We start from the raw sequence: 23,926 nt of genomic DNA on the forward strand, positions 1-23,926 counted from the left end.
TATTAATTGAAAGACATATTTACCCCTGAATTAATACGCTTTTTTTTTTTTTTTTGTCCTTTCTCTTTTTCCTTTGTTCAAGCAATACTGTAATCTAAAATAAAAGGTTGCTATAATAATTAAGTGGTTAAGTTACATAATCCGACCTTAGCTCAGTTGGTAGAGCGGAGGACTGTAGTAGGTAAATGCCAGCAGCGCATCCTTAGGTCGCTGGTTCGAATCCGGCAGGTCGGATTTTTTTTTGTTTTGTTTGACTCAAAAAAAAAAAACAAAAAGGGCATGAAGACTAATGGTAATTTCTTTTCTTTCTTTTTTAATTTTTAATAATAAATGAATCCGGCCGGTTTTTTTGTTTTTTTTTGTAAACATAAATTTTTATTAAGAGAACTGTGTTATACACCTAGTTGAGGAAGATCCTGCAACCAGGGATTGGAATGTGGCCAAAATGTCCTACACCGTGTGGACACGGCCTTTCGAGCTAGGGCATCGCACAAGAATTTGAAGCCCTTTGAATTTTTACAAGAGTGCAAACATCAATTGTAGAACTTAAAGCAAATACATCATATAGGATATCCTTTGTAGCTTGAGGTTGAGAGCTGTCCAACCCTAAGAGGTAAGAGATACAAGCTGCATTATCTGAAGCAATCTGAAAACGTGGATAACCACGATCGAGGGCAGCAAGAACGCTTTGTCGAATAGCTATCACCTCACCAATTTGGATATCCCTGAACTTCCAAGGTATGGAGCATGCACAAACCAAACCATCTGTTTCCATAATTAAGTAATCAACACTACCATTAATTGAAACCAAACCATCTGTTTCCATAATTAAGTAATCAACACTACCATTAATTGAATCAGGACAAAGACTTGCATCACAAAAAACATATGCTTGTAAAGTATACGGTTGTGGGGTCCTCTGGTTCAAAAGCATTGATTCCCTTTGTTCCACTGAATTAACTTGTAATACTCTAGAATACCCACAGGCCATTTGGAATTCATGTGATGCCACTCGTGCTTTTTGAATGATAGTTGTGGGTTGCATATCCTTGTGAGAAAAATTAGTACACACCTAGCCAACCAACGATGCCAAAGGAGGAAACTCATATCAGTCCACAGAGAACATCTCACTTGTTTTGATATATCAAAGGTCTTCCACGATGCTATAAAATCAGCTACACATGCTTTAATAAATGATGGTAATTTAAACTAAATAAAAGGAAGGCAAAAATTTTAGTTTATAACTTTATACATGATCAGGACAATGAGGTAGTGAAGCTTAATGAAAATGAAAGGGGTTATGTGTGATTGATTTATTCTATGAAAGCTTAAAAGAAAATTTAGTAGGACCGTCATTCTACAAGCTATGATGTACTGTACATGATGTTGGGCTGTTGAATACATATATATATATATATATAGAGATAGATAGAGAGAGAGAGAGAGAGAGAGAGAGAGAGGGAGAGAGAGACTCAATGTAGCATAAATAATTATGATAAGATATTAAGATTGATGAGTGGCAAACCCATGAATGATAATACAATAAATTATCATATTATAATTAGTTTACAAGTTGTTCCCATGAGTGATAAATTTTGATAAAATCGTTGAAGGTGTATTAGCCATGTTCAATAGATTCGTATCATTGGTCCGACCTGCCGGATGGCTTACTCGGGAGGGGCGACCTATGAGAAGGGCTGCCCGGAGTGGGGAAAAACCCCACCACCAGAGGGGAGCTGCCTAGAGTGGGCCGACGAGGACATTTTATTGTAAGAGTGGGGTAATGTTACAGTTAGTCCCACATCGGTGCCTTATAAGCATTGATGTGGGCTGATATACCTCGGCAAACCCCCACTTGGTAAGCCGATTTTCCAGGTGGTGTGGAACTGAGGTCAGAATTAATATAATCCATATTTAAATAACTATAACAGTTAGCTAGGCCTCAACAAGGTAATCTTAAGATAAATGATGTGAAATTGTAAAGCAATAATCAATATATCCAACCCCATTTAGTTGGGATGATAACAACCCCATTTAGTTGGGAATAATCAATATATTCAACCCCATTTAGTTGGGATGATATTTGTTATTGTTATTATTATTGTAATTTATCAATTTCTAATGTTACTCCCAACTTATTCCAACATTAAATTATGTTTTAAAATTAATTTATTCGGAGAGAAGAAAAAGTTGCAAACGTTAAAGAAAGATGAAGAAACAAATAAAGCATGAAGTTATTCATTTAGTGTTTTATTGTCATTTGAAATGTTTGACTTAAAAATTAAGTTACCATTTAACTATGATTTATTATTAAAAAAAAAAAAAAAAAACTATGATCTATTCACATAAGGGGTGTCATTAATATATATTCATCATATTGGGGTATGATTGATAATTAACTAATTAGATGCCATTAATTTTAGGAAAACTTTTAGTACCACCCACGAATTATTCTACAAAATAATGCCACTCACCGAATTATTCAATTTATCAACCAGACCCCTAATACTTTTATTTATTTGTTAGGTGACCAGAGACCCTTAATATTAACAACATTAGTTTAAAGTTAATTTTTATTTATCAATTTTCAAAATTACTCCTATATCTAGAGTTTAAAAATACTATCCACGATGCACGTCTCGATGCACGTCTCAACGAGAATTAAAATTATGAGATGAAGAGGTCATTAACTATATATGGAGAAGAAAAAACGACAAAAATGAGTTTTTATTGAAGGTTGTGCTTGTCCTGTTTGAGACATTTAAATGGCTTACATCAACATTTAACTATAATTTATTAAGAGTAGAGTAGATGAAAGGAGGTGTATTTGATATATTTTGTCCTTCCAAAAAATCTGATTGATAAATTAGACTCAGAGAATGACATTCGTTTTTAAGAGGTACATTTCAAGGGGAGGCTTAAAAACAACTCAGGGGTGGCGTTGAAATTTGTTTCAAAATAAAATGGGGGAAAAAAAAAAAAACTGAAACGCCGTCTTGCAGAGTTGCAGGTAGAATTTTAATCGATAACACACGATAAGGACTATCCAACGGTCAGTCGTAGACGTCTATGAAATCCAGAATTTCGCGTCCAAACTCAAAATCCCTAATCGGAACGAAAATCCTTCCCGCCTCTCTATCTCCCGAATCTCTTGATTTCCCGGCGACGGAGACGTTTTCTCTTTCGCCTCTTTCGCCTCTTTCGCCTCTTTCCTCCTCTCTGTTTTCCAGGTGACCGTGAGATAATTCTTCATTCATATATGAGAGTGAGAAAATGCTGCTGGTACTTCGGCCATTAACTCCAACCTAGTGAATAACTACATAGAATTTTGTGGCGTGTAGCCGTGACGGTACTCACTCTGATCTTAAAATCTCAGTATCCTCTCCCAACGAACCTCGTGCAGCTGCTGGAATCCATTGGGATTACCGTGACCTGAACTGTCAATCTGCTCAACTCGATAGCTCGAAGGCCTGGAGGCAGGTTTCCATTTATTCTTCTGTAATTTTTTTCTTTTCTTTTTGAAGGACTTCTCTCCTTATTCCTTTTCATTTTCATTTTCATTGTTACTAGCTAAGACGTTTTTTAGCTGGGGCAGCAGTAAGAAGATCCCAGTTTTGATTTCTGATGGGAGTTGGAAAATTCATTTTGTCCTGATTTGTTCGTATTTACTTCTGTTGTCTGCGAGGCGAGGAGAGGAGAGAGTATCTGATCTTGCTGCGATAGATACTATTATTATTATGCTGCAGTTCTCTTAGGTTTCATAACAAAATTGGTTCTTTATACACCACCCCCCTCCCCCAAAAAAAAAAAAAAAGAAAAAAAGGAAAAGGGAGGCTATCAGAATGTCAACAAAATAAGCATTGTCCCAACTAAATGGGGTTGGCTATATGGATTCTTACTTCCAATCAGTTTAGTTTGAGGCCATGTTAGATACAAAGCCTAAGCTATGCACATCCTTTCTCATCAGTTATCATAATGTTATCTTAGGTTTGCTCTTGGCTCTTATAGTGCATTCAATTTGAATTATATCACTTCTCCGTCTACAAGACATTTATAGGTCGCTATTGAACGTGATGGTGCTGCCTCAAACAACTTTCTCGTAGCTTATATCACTTATAGGAGCAATTTCAAGACCAACTCTAATATGATCATTCCTTATCCTATCTTTCACAGTTTTGCCACTCATACATCTTAGCATCCTCAATTATGCCACATTGAGTTTACCTATATGATTATTTTTAACAGCTCAACACTCTGCATCTTACATCATAGCTGGTTGAACGATGGTCTTATAGAATTTTTCTTTAAGATTTAATGGAATACGTCGATCACACAAGACCCCGGACGCACCTCTCCACTTCATCCACCCTATTTTGGTTATTTGGAAAACATAATCTTCTATATCACTTCTTTTATTTATGATTGAATTCAAGGTACCTAAAACAATCACTAGGAGGAATCTCCTTATCGTCAAGTTTCACCAACTCATTGACTAAAGTTATAAACTAGATATTCTGTTTTCTTTCTAATTAGTTGAAAGTCTCTTGATTTCAAAGTTGCTCTTCATGATTCTAACTTGGTATTAATCCCTATTTGAAAATTTCATCTATCAACACAATATCATTAGCAAAAAGCATACACCAAGGAACCTCGTATTGAATGTCTTTGGTTAATTCATTCATTATAAGTGCAAATAGGTATGGATTTAAAGTTGATCATTTATGTAGCCCAATTGTATTAGGAATTCATTACTTTGTCCTCCCACTGTTCTTACACTTGTCAGTGAGTCATCATACATATCCTTAACTATGTCCACGTATTTACTTATAACCCTTTTTTCTCTAATACTTTCCAAATTAACTCTCTAGGAACTCTATCATAAGTTTTTTCTATGTCAATAAATACCATATGAAGGTCTTTCCTACACTCTCTATACCTTTCCATACGTCTCTTAATTAGGTAAATAGCCTCTTTCGTAGATCTTCCTAGCATAAACCCAAATTGGTTATCTGTGATTGAGGTTAAGTGTCTCAAACGGGTTTCAATTACTCTCTCCCATAATTTCATAGTGTGATCCATCGGTTTAATGCCTTTATAGTTATTACAACTTTGAATATCTCCTTTATTTTTGTAAATTAGAACCACAATGCTTCTCTTCCATTCATTTAGCATTTTCTGTGAGCTCACAATCATATTAAACAATTTAGTCAACCAAGCTAACCTGTGGGTTCCTAGGATTTTCCATACTTCAATTGGGATTTCATCAGGATCTTGTGTCTTGCCTAACTATGTGCTTCTTAAACCTCTTGTGTGTGTAAACTGCTTAGTTCACAACTTGACACCAATGTGGTGAATAAGAGGGCGTGATCTCCTTCTTAGGATTTAATTTTCTTTTACCTTCCAAAATCCCAAAAAACATATGGTTAAATCACTTTCAAAAACTTCAGTAAAAATACCAGGTTTCTATCATGTTGATGTTTCTATCAGCCATTTGCGGTAAGGCTGCATGGAGAAGTTGTTTCCCGGACTTTGCTTGTGTGGAAGCCTTTGGCACCGGTTTTGCCGTCTGCCCTTTTATTTGGAAGCCATTTGGGTACATAGTCTGCAAGCAGGAAATCTATCCCATCTGGCGACTATATCTGGACCTTTCCTTGACTTAATTCTGTCTTTAACGCTACATGGATACGGCGTAAGCCATTTGGCTGGCTAAATTGGCTATCTATCCATTGACACCCAGACTAAGACAAACAGTTGATATAGGATCATTACACTTTCTCTTTCTCTGATTGGTTTCCTTTTTCAGTTTCTTTATTATTTTGTTGCTAGTAGTTTAGCAGTCATGCTCAAGGTATTGGTTACTTGTTGATCTTCTCTAAGAGTAAAAATTACATCCACTGTGTCACCTAGTTAGTTGTCTTCTTCTTTGTAAGATTCTCTTGGCTCCATCTCTTCTATTACTATTTCCACCAGATGTGTGAATACCTTGGTGTAGCTTAAGCTTAAAGAGCTTGACACTGCTTGGATAGTTTACTTTATTTCTTTTGAAGCTTTGCATCTGTTTTAAGAATATACAGGAATTGAAGTCATTGGTGTAGGTGAATTGGTGACTCTCATTACCTGAACTTAGTTTCTTGTTCAAAGTTACAGTTGTGAAGAACACATCCAATTCCAACGTGTAAGCATATTAGACATGGCTTCAGCATGTTAATAATTGTTTGATAGAAGAAACAGACAGTAGGCAGAACGTGCTGGTATTAGTTATAATGTTCTAAAGTTAAAAGGCATTCACACAAGTGGGAGCCAAACATTTTTTTCATTTATAGTCTCCATTGTCTGGTGGAATTTGTTTAGCATCGACAGTTCAGCCTGTTTGAGAACTCCAATTTAATTTGAAGAAAGTTTCAGATGCCTCAATATAGGTTTTTTCATGCTAAATATGCCTCTAATGGTTTCTAATTTTAGCTCTGTTTACATTCATTTCAGAGAATGCTCTAGAGGGCAACCACAGCATCCTGAATCTGCATTATGCTCTATGTTCGGCAGAGTAAGTTCCTCTATGCAGATAGATTGTTTCACAAGGAAGTTGGTTGGCTTTTCATCCCCATTAGCTTGCCTACCACTTCCTTCTCAAAGGTATGCTTCAACATCTGATGCTTTTTTTGATATGCTTTAGGAGATGTTCATAAATGAAGTTGTCTTAATGAGAGGAATTAAGAAACACTGTATCACACGAGACTAGAGACGAATATTTGCTGATGCATTTGTTACCTGTAAATATTTATCAGCTTGATGTGTTTGAAATTCATGATAAATTGATCCATTTTTTTGCAATTGTAGGGAAACACATTTCTGGTATATCCTGCCTGATGAAGTACAAAACAAATCCCTCTTAAATCAATATTTAGAGTTGCTATCCCACAGAGAAAAAGAGAATGTCTTTCGCATGCGTGGAGATGAGCTTCAAAAAAGAGCCATACTTGCTCGTGCCTTGGTGCGCACTACCCTTGCAAGATGTAGAGTTTGATTTTCCCTTGTTCTTTCTTTTTCCTGCTTACTCCATCTAAATCTTTTTCTTTCTTCGATATTGCATTTGGGGTTGACAAGTGAGGCAGATGTTGGAACCTACTACCCCTCCAACCCCCCCCCCCCAAAAAAAAAAAAAAAAAAAAAAAAAAAAAAAAAAAAAAAAAAAAGAAAAAAAAAAAAAAAAAAAAAGAAGAAAGAGGTGTGGCTGACCTAAGTTGAGATGCATGGGTGGTAAAATAGGAGAAGTCAAACTAATGAATTAAGAAACATCCTTATAACATGGTGTGTTGACAGTTTAAAAGCTGTGGGACTGAAAACTGTTTGAATGTGCTTCAATGCATTTTAATTTTGCTGTCGCTCTAATGATACATCCTATTTTTTGAATTATTTTATGGTTATCTTATTTGTGATTAGATCAGATACAAATTCTCAAGTTTGTCCAAGTTCGCTGATGTTTGAAAATAACATTTATGGGAAACCTGAGGTTAGTTTATTTGCCTCAATTTGTTTGGATAGCAATCATGTTGTTTCATTTCTTCCATCGCTTCTTTGTTTAAATACCTTTTGTAATTTTTATTGGATAACATTTTTATGTGCTTTAACATAATTTAGTGGTTAATAGGTGAAGTGGCAAGATGATGAAGAGTGGGATCCGCCTTTCTTGCATTTCAACATTTCACATACACCTTCTTTAATAGCTTGTGGTGTGACTGTAGATACAACGGTACTTTTTTCTTCCATCCTGTCGAGGCACCCAACAATTTGTATCTACATATTAAAATTTTGTGCTTTTAAGAATATTTTGGTTGTTCTCGTACTTTATATTTGATGAAGCTAGATGCTTCTCTGAGTGTAGATTGGCATTGATGTGGAAGATAAGCAACGAAAGTTGAGAAACAATGTATTGTCTTTTGCTCAACGTTACTTTTCTCCCTACGAGGTTGAACATTTGCATGCTATATCAGATCCTGATACTCAACGCCAAGAGTTTATTAAGTTGTGGACGCTCAAGGTAGGCCAAGTCTTTTACTTCAAATCTTTAGCGGTTTTGTTAAAATATTTTAAGTGTTTGCTTTAGGCCTATGTTACATGACGGAACCAGGGACTTTATCATAATATCAAGAAATAAGCTTGTAAGTAGAAGAATGTCTTATTCTTTTGTCGAAATAGCCTCTCTCTGAAGCTAGGAGTAAGGCTGTGTACTGGGTTCACCCTTTTTTCAACCTTGAATTAAACATAGTGGTGGTAATCTAGCTAGCTATCAAATGGAAAAACTCACTTTTTAGGATCCTACTTGGTCCTAGATTTGATGTACATATATGTATATGTAAGTGTGATGAGGACATCAGTGAGGAGTTCCGAGTTTACCGCCGACGCCGATGTAGAGATCATCCCACGATAGCATCTATGTGGATGGATGATGAGTTCGGAGATTATCGGATTGCTAGGATCCTATGGTTCGATGAAAAACACTGCTCATAGGTAGTTTGTCATGTTATTTTTCTTAGTCTTAGTGGGTTGGGTAGTAGTTTACTATTGAAATATTTTAATTTATTGCTTGAGTCTTTATGGGCTGGGCCTAGAGTCTATTTGGGCCCAATTTTGAATTATTTTAAGTTTGAGTTATATTTACTACTTAAGTTGGGGTTATTTTGGGAATTAAACATGTAGGGTTGTGAGGGATCAATTTTTTTTATTTAAACCTTGTATCAAATTCGTTTTTGGCGAGGAATGAAGGAAAGAATTTAAAAAAAGAGAGCTCACGTTGCTTTTTTTCCCCTCTCTCTCTCTCTCTCCTGGGGAAACCAGCACTTCCCCCTCTCTCCAGGTAATCTCTCTCCTCCTTTCACCCTTGTTTCCCACTAGAAAACTTCCCCTTGCTCTCCTCTACAAAGATCTACTCTTTTTTTTTCTCAAAAAAGACCTAGTTTCTTTCTTGGAAATCTTCTTCTTCTTCCCCAAACCCCACAGTTCTGTTTTTCTTGCAGTAAAAAAAAAAAAAAACCTTCTTTTCTTTTATTCCCTCTTTCCCTTATACGGCAGCTAGTTGTCTTTTGTTAGTCTCCCTTCCCTTCTCTTTGTTTCTTTTCTTTCTCTCCCTCTCTCTTTCCTAGGATACGCCATTACTTCAAAATATTATTTTCTCCTTTCATAGGATTCCCCACTACTTCAAAATATTTTTTCTTTCTCTTATTTCTGTTCCTAGATGCTTTCTAACCCCTGTTTTGCAGCCAGGATCAGCAAGTAACATTTTTTCTCCCAAAATATTTTTCATTTATTCTTTGGCAGTAGTTTTGTTTAAAACAAAAACTTCCCAAGACTCCCTTTACATTGTTAGTTGTTGAATTCCTTGTTAGAAATCTGATATTGACTAGGAACAGGCTGAAAATGACCCTGGGAGAAGTAGTGAGGAAAGACTTGCATAGCTAGGTCTGGGGTCAAATAAACTTGAATAGAGCTGATTGGAGGGCAGAGGTTCATCTTGCCAACCAATGCCTAGTGGCTGTGTTCTTCTCTTTGTACTTTGTGTTATTTATTTCCTTTGCTATTACACAGATCCATGTATTTGACACGATTTAGTCGGGAGAAAGCTTAGTAGCTGGTGGTTTTGTCCTAGTGACCAATCACTGAAGCACCCCCAACTTATTGGAGACTTGCTCAAGTAAAGAATTTAAAGCTTACTTCTTATCTTTTGAAAATGATCTATAATAAACCCATTTCTTCATAAAATGTAATCCCCTTATGGAAATTGTTCAAATTAGGTTTTGCTGTAGGATAAAGCTTTAATGTACTGTAGGTGATGCCTCTGTCAAAAAACCCTACTTGTCAAATACTTAATGTTAACCTTTGTGGAATTTCTGAGTCCACTAAGTCACATATTCATTTATAAATGCTTTGTTTATATGGGCATGATACACTGTATGAGGGATGTTATTGTTTAATTCAGTCAGTAAATGAAAGCAATTATTTCCTACATCATCTAGATTTTATACCTTCGAGAATGGTGTAGTGTTGAAGTCAATATCTTATCACCAAATTTGAAATGAATGTATTGCAACTTTGCTTATGAAGTTTTATCTTGCTTCCAGGAGGCCTATGTAAAAGCTCTCGGTAGAGGCTTCTCAGCTGCCCCTTTCAACACTTTTACAATCAGGTTTAGACCTTCAAGTGACGGGGATTCCAGTTCTGAGGTATGTCAGTAGATGCAGTGGTTTTGGAATTGGGAATTATTTTGTTACCCTTGATTGAGCATATTTGGGTGGTCTAGGTTACCCAAGAGTTATATGGGATGTTGAAACTATTATCTGGGAAATGTGAGCCAATTCTATGAGTACTGTGATCAATTTTATCTTGTTTGTATGTTTATCCTGAAATGTTTCAATTATGGTGTAGTCAGAGTGGTGTTGGTTAAATGGAAGATTGGCTACAGAACCAGATAGTTCATACCCAGACCACATGCATATAATTGCCTAGAGCCTTTTCGCATCCCTAAATTGACTAGAAGTTCAATATATTGTTCTTATTGATAGGTATCTGAAATCTCTTGGTTGTCTGCAGCAGTTTGCCATGTGCGCAGGACACGTAATGGTGGATTACCTGACACAACTCCTTGTCCAGGGGTTCATCTGTCATAATCTTCTGTTTTTCCCATGAATTTGAAATTGGTTACCTCAAACAAAACGATAAAATAGTGAGGAGGGGAAAAGAATTTCTTGGTATCCATTCTTCTTCTTCTTCTTCCCCCCCCCCTGGTTGTGTGGTAAGTTACTCTGACCCCTCAACCTTTCTGACAAATGGCTGAACCTCCCTTGCATTTACGAACTTCAATGCACTCAGCCCAGCCTGTTAGTATTTTAAGGTTCCGTATCGGCTTAATTTGAACTTGTATTTTGTATATACCATATTACCCATGATAAGGTTGACATTGCCATTTTACACTTGAAAGAAGTTATCATTTTACCCTTATGTTTATCCTTTCTTCTTCTCGGAGCATTGTCACCCACCCGAGCAAAACCTCAACCCTCCATTCTTCATGCTAATTGACCTGCCCGGCTTCAATCATTCAGCCCAGCCCCACCCCACACTATCACCATCTTAGAGAAGAAGAAAACAATGATAACAGGCATTTTCAGAACCTGGGGCTGGTGGTGTCCATCAGGAAACGTGCAATTAGATCTCAGCTGTGTAGGGGTCCTCTGGTGGAGCAGCATTTGAGGCGGAATCAAGTTGAAGCTCAGGGAACAAATGTAAGATGATTAAGGAGATTGCGCCCATGATGATTGTGAATTGTGATTATCAGGTCAAGGAGGAAGGGGTTGCGCCGCTCCCACTAGTCATCTGAAGACGGGACCTGGGTATGGGTTTTAGTTGAGTTTGGGACTTGTGGTGGACTGTGTATGAGCTGTATGTGGGTTGGCTCTGCCACCAGTTGTGTTGAAGTTAGATTGGGTGCTCATCTGTCTGGTAGCTTAGTTGTAGATACAATTGGAATTGGAATTGGAATGAGTGTCTAGTTTCATTTAGTTTATTTTCTGATCTGGCTGTTATTACTAATGATCAATCCCTGCCAGTGTCAACCTCTCTAAATGCTGATTTCAGAACCAAAGATGCCCATGTTTCTGACTAGTCCTTTTCTTTTCTTGTTTCTCACTCTGTTCTAACGTCAACCGGGTACTGAGCTGTCCTCATTGATTACACTTATTCACAATTTTGAATTTCTTATATCGTTTAGTTTATTTTCTGGTCGTGGTGTTATTAATGATGATCAATCCCTGCTAGTATCGTACCCCCAACCAAAAATAAAAAAAAATCCCAGTTAGCATCAACCCCTCTTAACTGCTGATTTCAGAACCAATGATACCCCTGTTTCTGACTAGTTCTCTTCATTTTCTTATTTCTCAATCTGTTCTAATCTCAACCAGGTATTGATCTGTCCTCGTTGATTACACTTTATTCGTAATTTTGAATCTGGTGTTAGTAGTGATGATCAATTGGTGTGCCAGTGTTAGCCTCACTAACCCCTGATTTCAGAGCTCAAAGCATGCCTGCTTCTGACTAGTTCTCTGACTGGTCTGTTGTACTACCGCAGACTAATATGTGGCTCCGATTAACCCCAAACACTGGGGTCTTAGTGGTTCCTCGAGAGAGGAACTTGACCAGGGTTTACAGGCATCCTCTCCAGTGGATATGATTCTATTGAAAGTGATTGAAGCAGCCGCAATAGCCCATGGATTCCTTGTCGAATTTTAGGTTGGACTTAAGATTCCAACAACGGTTAATTTTGATAAGTCTGACCTCTGATATTTTTCAAGGCCAAGATTGTATAGCTTTACTGGAGCTGTGTTCTCTGCATCCTTGTGGTAGCCAGTTTACCAAAAATCAGCTGTGACCATTTTCAAGTTTCTCCAATCATCTTCCGCATGCCCATCTCAGTTTCAATCCCCTTTTGCCTGGTTTCTGAAACTAAGGGGTTAAAACCATTTTGAGAGTGAAATGGAGGAACACCTGACACCCGAGGGGAGGGAATACTGGGTGGGAAGGGGAAAAGGACAGGGTGGTGGTCAGAACCTACAGCTGTGGAACAGAAAGAAATGAGGTGGTGGTGATGGGTCAACATTTTTATATTTAAAATTAAATACATGGTAAAAGATTTATGGTAATGATTACTGAGGGCAGAGTCAGCTGCTCATCTTCGAATGCCTTTAGCATCAGGGGTTACTTGAGTGAAAAGGGCCAATCCTGGTTCTGCCAAGCAAAGTCTTGTTTTTTTGGGTTGGGGTTTTGGTTGGTTTCCTTTTTTTTTTGGGGGGGGGTGGGGGGTGGAGGGGGAGAGGTGATCTGGGTCATTCAGCCTTTACTCGTAGATCGAATGATCTTAAATTTCTGACTCAGGATTTTTATTCACGAACAAAACACCAAAGTCTCTTTTTTTCTTATCTTTTTCCGCTTCCTTCCTGTTTGATATTTGAACCACTTCCAATTATAATTTGTGTTACGATTCAGGCTTCAGAAATTGTAGTAGAAGCATTTGATGATCCCGAGAACCTTGCTTGCAATTGGCAATTCACTCTCTTTGAGCTGACTGGTACCCATTATGCTGCAATTTGCAAGGAAAAGGACAACATGCTTAATGGTGAGTCTTTTATTTTCTGTCAAACCATGAACAATGCAAGTATGCTTATTTTGTATCTATCTATTTGCAGGTGATACAAACGGTTGGAAGAGGTTGAAAGTGTGGAGAACTATTCCATTTATCGAAGATGAATGTGTTTGTGGAACTGAAGCAGTTAAAATAATTGGTGGGATGACCTAGTGGTTCTTTTGCACCAGGTCTTTTGCTCCCATGCTCTTGAATTAATCGGGTTAATCCCAATTATAGTCGTAAATATTGGAAAGGATTCAATAGGTAAGACAATCTCTCAAGTCTAATAGCCTCGACAAAGATAGGCTATTAGTCTTCATGAATTCAATACTGCTCATCTCACTTTCATTTTTTTCAACCATTTGATTTGGTACTATTATTCCAATACTTTCTGCTTCCATTTCACTTCTCGCGTGTACTGTGTTGATGTAAGAACCTTCCCTGCTAAACCAAGTAGATTATTGGTGAAATGCAGGGGTGTAGGAGATGGCAATGGGTTAATGTGGACCATCAAACTGTGACCTTTGCGCTGTATCCTATTGGTAACAAAGGAGAGAGAAGAGAAGAGGAAGGGGAGGGATGGGGTGTAGTCAGTTATGTTGGGTAATAGAGTTGGTCTCCATTCTGGTGAAACCCACTGTAAATCATGTTCAGCTGGATTATAATGCCTTGGAAGATAGATCTTTTACCGGTTGGAGCAATAGCACAGCGGACTAGTTTTTCTGTATAATTTTGTGAAAGGGGAAAATCAACCTGATGAGTTGAACCTAACGAATAGCACAGCTGACTAGTTTTTCTGTATAATTTTGTGAAAGGGCAAAATCAACCTGATGAGTTGAACCTAACGAATAGCACAGCTTAAATAAACGCATTAGAGTTCTCATATGAATGGGGTGTCTAGTCTGCCCCTTTTATGAACAATTTTAGGTTAAGATATAAGGAATACCAAATTGAAAAATCTAGCAAATTTTGGTAATCTATACAAATTTGGATTTGGAAATATTTCCAACATCACTAACAGTTTTACTTTGTAACAGTCTTATGTAGGCCCTTAGTCTTCTATTCTTCTCCTTAGTTTGTGACTAAACCTCCACATGTGATCGTCAGTCTTTCATTTCAATTGAAGTTCTAAAACCCTAAGTTAAAGAACGTGGCTGTAGGAACAGGTAGTGAAAGCTCGAAATCAAACCTGTAAGTAAATTTTTTTTTTCCTTTTCAGTGTTAGTCTGGTTTGACAACAGGGCTTGTCTTGTTGTTTTAATTAAAACATCTCTTTATTTAATTTTTGGTTTTGATCGGTTTCAAACAAGACGTGGTAAGATGTGGAGGGAAATTATACTTGAACCTTGATTTTGTGGCCAAATGACAGGCCAAGTGGTGGTTCATGGCACAGGGAGGAGATCGAAAAAATAACTTGTTTAGCATATCAGAGTGCATCAACATGGCACTAGTTAAGTTGTGCATGATCTAAGCCCTTTGAGATGTTGAGAATATGGTCTTCCAAAACGTGGATCAGATGTATCCATTCAAAGCTAATGTTGAAAAAGAAGCCACCCAAAAAAAAATAAATTCCCAATACCCTTATTGCCTTTATCAAGCGTGGATTATTATGATTACTTACATTCATTAAGAAATTAGAATGCAATGAAAGTTTATGAGGGGAAGTATTATTAGCCCACATTAACTTAAAAACACAAAACCCTCTCCTCCTAGGCATTACACACATGATTGCCGATACAGGGCAAAAAATTGCCGTGTCGCTGAGAGGGGAGGGGGGTGACACGAAACCCCCAGCGACACCGACATTGCAATAAGTCGGTGATATATCGCCAATAGACTCGATTTTTTGATGTCACTGTTGTTTTTACGAACTAACCCATGCAGAACTGCAACACCCAGAAGTTGTTCTGCTTCATCTTCTTCAGTTCTACACTTCTGCTTCCTTTTCTTCTCATGAAAATCAAGTTGTGATAAATTGTCGGACCCACCGAAGTGGAAGTGGCATCTTGGCATGACACCTAATACAGGCATTCCAAGCCCGGAGAAGAGGAGTTTTCCGCTCTCCTTCCTTAATTGTACACAGGGAAATTGTAGGTGCCGGAGATTCGGGGTTTCTCTGGCCATGGAAAGCGGCCTTCATGAGGGAGTCTCTTCAGAAGAGCCAAACCATCACCGACAACATGGTAACCATTCTCGGCTCCTTTGATCATCGTCTCTTTGCTCTTGAGACCGCTATGCGTCCCACTCAAGTATCGACACTGATATGCCTTTACGATTCTAGGCGTTTATGAATTCTCCTTACTTGCCTTGCCTTGAGCTCACAAGATTTGTCTCGTCTGCAACTCTCCGTTGTTTCTCCTCAACCACCGATTGCCGGATCAGTCGATAAAATTAATTAAATCGTCCGACATGTCGATAGACATGTCGGTGGTGTTGCCGGCTAGTGACACGGCGACACCAGTCGATCTGTCGGACCGTGATTACACATGACAAATTAATTTAATTATAAAAAAAAAAAAAAAAAAATTGTAAATGACACGAACGTTTTCAATTAGGCATTGTATATGATAAACTAATACATCAACATTATTTAAGTAATGTTATTACAGGTAACATTTTCGTTTAAACTTAAAATGTCTTTTACATTTAGAACTAATGCCTCAACCAACAGACGAGGTAGTTTTAGCTTCAGACAAATGTATGATGCTTTATCAGTAATATATATATATATGTTTTTATTCTTTGATTAAAAAAGAAAGAAACTAACTTAAAATGTCTTTATCCATAACTTCATTCATGTGGGTGAAGGAATAGTGCCATCTTGCTCTTACCTCTACAGTCATAACCCCTACCTAGAAACTTAGCCTTTCACACCTGCTCAAAATATATTCAAAAAAGAAAAATTCAGATTACAAGTCCTATTTATCTATAAATTTCATCTCAATGTTTTTCATTTTTCCCAAAAGTTAAGACAATTTCCATTTTCTGAGCATCAAAACATTTTGCTCTGGTTGACCTGTCAATGCAATCCCATTTTAAAAATAGTGATAGGATTTCTATTTTCGTGGATGGTAGGAACTGTGTAAAGAATTATGGGTTCCTGCTGTTCTGCAACAACACAGCTAACTATGTTAATTTTGGTTCACTTTTTAACATAGCTGGTGCTTCAGTCAGGTTTGAAGTTTTCTACATCTATAGTCTGAAAGACACAAAACTTAGTAAACATTACTGATGGTCTTCTTCACTACCTCCGTTCCTTTTTTCTTTCCTTTTCAACCTGAACAGCCAACTAAAAAATAAAGCTAACATAATCATTTCATGTCCAACATTTATAGTGGTGCATATGGATCCAAAATGCCTTACACTAAAGTTCTACTATCACAATGGCCTCATAATGCAACAAAAACATCTCTCTCTTAGCTTTATTGATTCACTTATTATCTCTTTCAATGATGATGTTAGAAGAAGAGCCTCTCATTGACCATTAGTCAAGCACTTTTCTCTCTCTCTCTCTCATTTAAATCGTGTGTGCCTATGAATACATCAATCTTATGTTTATCATGTAGTCAAATTTATTTCTCTATATATATAAGGTGAGCCATGAATGGCCTTTGCATGTGATCTGATGCTTCTAACTAATTCAAGTTGATTAATTGTTTAAATAATTTATTCCTCTATAGATAGATTGCCTTCATAAACACTCCATCTCTCGAGAGATGGATAACATCTTCACGTTCCTTTCGCGTCAAAGAGATAACGACGACTATTCTGGGTGAACGCACGCTCCACTGATCATTCTCGTCAGACAAGCACGTGTGACCTCATTACTTTATAATTAAAGTACTTAATTATTTACACTAAGAGGGTAAATTATATAGAGAGAGAAAGTCTTAAAGGACAACACTTGCAATGTCCTTGATTCAAGGATTCCTTGTTAGCTCCCAAGTGGACAAACCCTTAACCCTCTTGAATTAACAATTATAATTGAACAGTGGCTGTAGTGATTAAGATACTGTTTAGTTTGAAACTCTCAGTCAAAGCAACATATCAAGTAAGACTTAAAAAATGAGAAAAAAGAAGTAGGAAAGACTACTGCACAAGGTTCATTTGTGTATAGAGTGGAGGGCAGGTGGTGTGGCCGACATCTCATCTATATCACCCTAAAAAAGAAGAAGAAGACCCTGGTGTGCCCACAAGTGCGGCTAAAGAAAGAGTCATCTTTTTACAGTCCCTCATTTGGCTCATACCCTAAAGAGAATTTATAAATGTAGACTTTGCTTTGCAGCTTATAGCATGTGAAGGGAGCTTATAGTTTACAGTAAATTTAATGACAAAGCCAATATTAAAGGATAGGATTGTATTTTTAACTTGCCCTTATGTACCACGAGAATTTCTTCTACACGCGATAAACCTGCATGGATTTAGATTTTGCTTTCATTTCAACTCTATCCTAAACTATTGATTTCCTAATTTTCAAGTACACCCAATTTTTCATATTATCGAATTGAGATATAAAGATTGATTGGTTGTGATACAAAAGATTGAAACCTATAGCCATGTTGGAAAAAAATGCAAAAAATAATAATTCACCCATTCATAGAGGTGCCACCATAGTGGTGTACATATATATATATATATAGATGGTAAAAATGGTCCTTAGCTATGAATCTAACTCTGGTTTTTTCTGTAATGGTGGGTTTGGATTCTTTCGTGTAGGTAGGGTTTAGGGTTCCTAGTTTATGAACTTTCATCATAGGGTAATTAAAGTGAATGTTGGAGTTGTTAAATTTGATTAGATAATGAGAGGAGGGAAGACAGCTAAGAACCCTATAAACAAGTCAGTCAAACTACAGTCAAACACCATGCATGGAGGGTTTCATAATATAAATTTCTAAATAAGCGCCGAAAGGTACAAGACAGCCATCATCCAGGTAGGGTAGAGACAAGAAAAGACCCGATTTGAATTGAATCTCTCTTCTGTGATGAGAGAAAGGACAGGACACCCGGCCCAGAAAGAGATTTTCAAACAAAACAGCAAAGATAGAGCTAAGACTTGCGCGTGTGTTTGGTTTATGGAAAAATGATTATTTACTTCACCAAATCCTTTTGATGATCAGAAAACCATATATAAGGAGATGATTAAATATGTATAATGATGACATAAGTATATTCCCCACGTATGGGTCTCTTTAGTATCTTTTCCATTTTGTCTCTTTAGTCCCTTAATATCAGACCTTCTTTTTGCAATAAAGTGAACACAATGATCACGAGGAAGACTAAGTCATGTAAAATCTCATTCAAAAGCTGGGAAGATGGAGGGAAATAAAAGATGAACAGTAATGTTGAAAGACAAGTGTTCATCATTTCATTCTTATAACCTAATTCCATGCATGCAAACCACAATTCATTCCTTCCTCATTCCTAACAAGCTTGAATGAACGTCTACCCGTTTTGTATAGAGGTTAATCTGATCTATTCAAGTAGCAAACAAGGTCAGGCACCTTCTATATATGTAGAGAGGAGAAGGTTTTCTTTTGGCTCAATGAAAAGAGAGAAGTGCAACGAAATCTTAATCACATTCAGTTATATACGTTAGAATCTAATCTTTCATGGATAAATTTAAGTTAACAAGGTCATCCAATCATCCAAATAGTATTCACAAAGAGAGAGAGAGAAAGCACTGGCATGGAATAGGAAAGGAAGAAAGCCTTCACATTGATACCAAAATAAAGATTACAGAAGAGCTCTTTCCGATTATACTCATATAAATCATGTCAGTACAAAAGTAAAAGAACTAAAGCGGAAAAACCAAAAAGAAAAAGGAAGGAAGACGGTAAGCTTAGATTTCTGTTAGTCTTCTGTCAGCTCTCTGCTACCCTGAACGGAATGTCAGCTTCATCTCATCTTTTCAGGCAAAGTAGACCTCTTCAGGCGCACGTTAGAGGAACCCACCTCACATATTCTCTCTTTCCACCTCTACTCTCTGGATTGATGAGATCATTCCACTCCAAAAATGGGTGTCTGAAATACTGATAGATTAGGTTTTGCAGCTTGAAATGCATGGAGAGAAGGACCCATCCAGCTTCCATAACTAGAAACCTCATAACTGTTGCTGCTCCCAGTCACAGTAATGGGAGTAGCAAATGGGATTGATATTGAACTGCTTGGACTATTTTGAGGCACCATGAAACCTCCTCCTCCTCCATTCAAGAACCCATTATTATTTGTAGCAGCAACAGTAGCAGCAGAAGTTGCTGAAAAATCCATTCCATTCAATAAGCTATCTTGATATAAACTCATAGTTGTTGCAGTTGTAGTAGTAGGAGCAGTTGCACTATGATCCCTTATATAACTTTGAGACAGATTTTGATTTTGATTTTGACTTTGAAAACCCAGGATAGAAGTCCAGTAGTCTGATGGATCTGGTTTAATAGGTACTGTAAAGCTGAGAGTTGCAGAAGAAGGCTGTGAAACAAAAGATACTGAAGATGCTGAAGAGAGATGATCTCTATCATCTGACCCACTCTTGTTATCAGAAACTGATTCTGAAGAAGCTTTGGTTTTGTTTGTGATGCCTCCAATGGGAAGATTGCTGTTAGCAATACTTTTCACATCATATCTATTCATGTCAAAGTTTGTCACTGCATTGAGACCTCTAAACTTGATTGCTGCAATGTCATAGGCTTCAGCTGCCTCTTCTTGTGTCCCTGTTGACGAGAATAAACACCAGCAACAACTCAGTTTTACATTCAACAGAGATTAAACACCAGCAACAACTCAGTTTTACATTCAACAGAGATTAAACACCAGCAACAACTCAGTTTTACATACTAACTGAAAATCATGATGAAGAATAGGAAGAAGTACTCACTGAAGGTTCCCAAATAAAGATCCTTGTTGCCTGCAACTCTACCTATCCTTGCCTGCCATCTACCATGTTGATGATGCCTGAACAAGTAATGAAACCCATTTCAGATCACTGTTTCAAAGCTCTCAATATGAAAAGATGGCCAAAAAGAAAGGATGAGAAACCCACCTTGTCACACCCCTATATATTGAAGCTCCCCTAGAGAATCCACTGCTTTTCCTGTAAAGAAATATAAAATTTTAAAATTTTTCTCAAACCCATGAAACAAAACCAGCTCTATATCATGATAAATACCTTCGAAGGGAAGCTACAAACTCCTGCCTGGTCATGTTCTTCATGTCCTCCAACTCCTTTTCATAGTTAGAAACCTTCAAGTAGAAACGAAAATAGCCAACTTCTGTGAGAACCAAAAAGAAAAAGTTGAGAAAAATATATCTGAATCTGAGCAAAATAACTCACCGGAAAATTTGTCGTCGTAGTTGGACCCCAGTACTTGAGAGCTGCAAGATCGTACGCTCTGGCTGCTTTCTCTTCTTTATCATAACCACCTGCAAATAATTCGATTGATAACCCAATCAAGAATGGTAGACTAGAACTGTTGGAAGGATCTTTGAATGTTAAAAGAAAGAAAAAATTAATGATGATTTTTCTCTTACGAAAAGACCACGAAAAACTTACCCAAATAAACTGCAGAAGATCATCATTTTTGTCGTCCATAGAAGTAATCATTTCATCGTGTACATGAACACAAAAAGAACAAACAAAAATTACACAACCACACTTGAGCCAAAGAAGTAAACCAAGGAAGAAAAAGATTCCTCGTTTGCAGTTAATTACAAGGATTCCTATCCGTATAAACATTTTTCTGGAGCAAGTTTTTCTTGTCACAGTTAATGCACATTACACCCAAACGGAAATGGTTGCCAGCTAAAGGAGAGAAATTTCTACTAACCTTGTCTTCCTTTGCGGCTCTGTCCTTCTCTTCTGCAGCTGTTGTCCCATAGATGAGCTTCATATCTTCCAGTCCACCTATGCCTGAAGAACAAAATCAAAACAGAGAAGAAAACCCATCACTTAGATCCCAAAAAAAGAATTTAGAAGTGTAAAGAATTTAATGGGTTAGTGTTAGTGTTATTACCGAGTGACTCCTCGATAAATCGAAGTTCTCTGTCCAAAGGTATCAACAGCTTTCTTTGAAGCAGATTCGACCAGAGTAGTGGGTTTCTCTGTTCCAGTTTGCTCCATTGAATACCCACGTAAGAAACTTGCAGCAATTGTCTTCAACTCTGAATCATAGATACCAGCGGTATCAGCAACCGCCAACTGATTCTCGCCGGAAAACTGAGAGAAAGAACCTTGGCCACCACCAGCGGTTGCACCGCCGCATCCGCCGAGAAAATCTTCCAGTTTTGGTCCAGCGGTGAGCATCGACAGATTCGATGCTCTGTTGCCATCATCTTCCACGTTACTGCTGTCACCTCCATCTACACCATCAAAGATTAAAAAGAGACGATTAAAACTCAAAGATCTGGAAAAAAAATTTCTGGGTTTTGTTGTTTTGGGTGCTGGGTTGGTTTTACTTTTACTTACTATGTTGGTTGTTTTTGTTAGTGGTGGTGTTGAAGGCTTCGAAGAGGCAGAGCCCTGAAGAGTCTCCTGCAGGGTTGTGATGATTGGAGAGGGAGAAACCAAGCCAGTTTTGAGAAGAGTCCATGCTTGCTGTTGTTGTTGTTGTTGGTGTGTTGGTGTCTGTGACAGAAGAGAGAGGGGTGTTTTCGGAAAAAGAGTTGAACAGAGGCATCAAACGAGGAGAAATTTTCTTGAAAGTTACGAAGCACAGAGAGAGAGAGAGAGAAAGAGACAGGGAGAGAAGAGGCGAGAAGAACGAAGAAGAGTTGAAATAGAGGGACACAGATATAGAGGCAGAGAAGAGGAGAAGAAAAAGAAGATGTGAAATGGTGAAGGAGAGAAGAGGAGGAGATGAGCTGTGGAGGTCCTGAAGGAGCCACGCACGAGATTCAAGGTGGTGTAAGAACGAGTTGAGTTTTTATTGTTTTGTGTAATCGAATTTTGAAGTAAAGAAAAATAAATGAAGGTTTTGGAGAAATGTAAGCTTTTCATAGGACGACTCGGCGGTTTCTCTCTCTTCTTCGTTGGGTTGGTTCTTTGCTTTCTTTTCTGGTAATATTCATTCTTCTTTTTTGCTTTCTTGACCGACGAAGTGTTATTGAGAGAGAGAGAGAGAGAGAATGTTTCGAGTAGGGGAAGCAAGATTGGAAAGAAGCCGAGACGTGGACCCTAACACGTATGTTTAAATCATTTCGAAAGGGCCATACGTACTTGAAACCCTGCCACGTTTCACATATCATGCATGAAGGTTATATACTCCAGTGCTTCACATGTTTAAATATCTCTTCCACTTACAACCGTCCGATTGGAATCGAATGAAACCATGGACGTCGATGCGTTTTCCGGACTCAGAAACTCGAATCCTAGACATTCACTTTTCTCTCCATGAGGGACTTAATCCAATTCCAATATTTTATACTTATGAGGACGCTTTTGACCTTTTAGTCTTTATATGGATATGGATATAACTTAAGACGAGCCCGGATAATTGGGTATCACCGGTTCGACCGTCCAGTCAATTGAACCAATGTGATTAGCATGTGACCATTAATTACATTAATTATGACCATTAAGATTGCTCAATTAGCAAAGGCCATCGCCTCTTAACTGATAGGTTGAACTCTATCCCCTAGTGTGTTTAAAATTATACGTAAAAGGTAGCCTTGAGATGTTGACTCTAAAAGAGCGTAAGAGAATGATGTAATTCAACTAGAAGAGAGCAAATGCACTTGATCTTGACCAAACCCTAACTTTAATCAAGTCTACAATTTTGAACCCACACTTAGTTTGAACTTAAAGAGAGTTCAAGCCTTTAAGGCCAAACTTGTACCCCCTAGATGTATAGTCCAGATCTTTCCACCAAAGTAGGCCATACCCCCAACCCACTCACCCTCAGGTTGGGGTGCCATTTGGACTTGATGCGAGTTTAGGAGATTAAGGGCAAATTTATACCACTAGATGTATAGTTCAAATCCTCTCCACCAGTCCCCCCATGCCCCACCCCATGGGTTGGGTTGGGTTGACACAGGGGTTGTGTAAAGGGGTAGCCCAATCTGGAGAGGAGTCCAAATCCTCTCCACCAAGCTTGCCCATACAGTCATACACCAACACCTAGAAGTCTGTTTGAGTCCGATGGACAGGACAGTATGAATTCTACACTCATATAATTGTGAGTGTATGAATGTATAGACAGGCTGGGTAGAGAGAATCCAAATTCCTTATGGATTTAGAGACTATCTGCCTAGACAGAGAGAATCTAGACTATAAGCCAAGAAGATAACTTTGAATTTTCTGAAACTTTTTCAATCTACTATACATACGTACATCACTTTTGCCCTTTCTGCTTTGGTTCTCTTTATACCTCCAAACAGCTAAAGCTAATAGAAAACAGTTGCAATGAACAATGGAAACTTACTAAAGTGACCTACATTTGTAGCTCCCTTTAGACCGTTGAATCTGCTTAAAAATGGATATAAACTCAACTAAGTTTCAAATGGAACTGACAGCTTAAGGTAACCCTTATTGAATCCTCTTTTCCCTTATTTGCTTAAAAAGTTACAACACTACACAGTGTCTTCTCTGCAATATATATCATTCTTCACGACAGTTTTTAAGTATAAAGAGAAAGGAAGTGGTACTAAAAGGGTAAGAGTTCATTAATGGTTTTTAATGCTAGCTAGCTACAACTATACGGGACCACATAGGATTTCATGTACTAAGCGTTACGGATCCATCAGGGGAGATAACTAGAATTTTGATCT

The 23,926-nt window shown here is 37.7% G+C and overlaps 2 protein-coding genes and 1 non-coding gene across 7 annotated transcripts; 2 read left to right on the forward strand and 1 right to left on the reverse strand.

Annotated features, from left to right (window-relative positions):
• Positions 1-141: 141 nt before the first annotated feature.
• Positions 142-234, forward strand: TRNAY-GUA (transfer RNA tyrosine (anticodon GUA)). The gene is made up of 2 exons: positions 142-178; positions 199-234. It is a non-coding gene; the product is annotated as a tRNA-Tyr (tRNA).
• Positions 235-3,024: 2,790 nt separating this feature from the next.
• LOC149009578 (uncharacterized) lies at positions 3,025-14,296 on the forward strand. Of its 5 annotated transcripts, none has more exons than XM_089161652.1 (9): positions 3,025-3,480; positions 6,484-6,633; positions 6,838-7,013; positions 7,446-7,510; positions 7,649-7,750; positions 7,883-8,038; positions 10,116-10,217; positions 13,030-13,159; positions 13,230-14,295. In XM_089161652.1, exons 2-9 carry the CDS (start codon positions 6,533-6,535, stop codon positions 13,337-13,339), a joined length of 942 nt encoding a protein of 313 aa, XP_089017778.1. In that variant the 5' UTR covers positions 3,025-3,480; positions 6,484-6,532; the 3' UTR covers positions 13,340-14,295. The 5 variants fall into 5 exon arrangements, with proteins under 5 accessions (XP_089017778.1, XP_089017779.1, XP_089017780.1 ...); XM_089161653.1 differs by having other exon boundaries at positions 3,025-3,476; XM_089161654.1 differs by lacking the exons at positions 3,025-3,480; positions 6,484-6,633 and having other exon boundaries at positions 6,913-6,991; positions 13,230-14,296.
• A 4,455-nt stretch (positions 14,297-18,751) lies between these two features.
• On the reverse strand, positions 18,752-22,165 carry AIL5 (AINTEGUMENTA-like 5). Its single transcript, XM_089163520.1, has 9 exons — positions 21,627-22,165; positions 21,175-21,520; positions 20,989-21,071; positions 20,715-20,723; positions 20,496-20,584; positions 20,331-20,404; positions 20,205-20,255; positions 20,040-20,116; positions 18,752-19,875 (listed from the first exon to the last, which is right to left on the reverse strand). Exons 1-9 carry the CDS (start codon positions 21,835-21,837, stop codon positions 19,166-19,168), a joined length of 1,650 nt encoding a protein of 549 aa, XP_089019646.1. The 5' UTR covers positions 21,838-22,165; the 3' UTR covers positions 18,752-19,165.
• Between the last annotated feature and the right edge of the window lie 1,761 nt (positions 22,166-23,926).

Source organism: Hakea prostrata, chromosome 7 (assembly GCF_041222555.1).
Source record: "Hakea prostrata isolate BN-2017 chromosome 7, UWA_Hpros_2, whole genome shotgun sequence".
Classification (NCBI taxonomy): Eukaryota; Viridiplantae; Streptophyta; class Magnoliopsida; order Proteales; family Proteaceae; genus Hakea; species Hakea prostrata.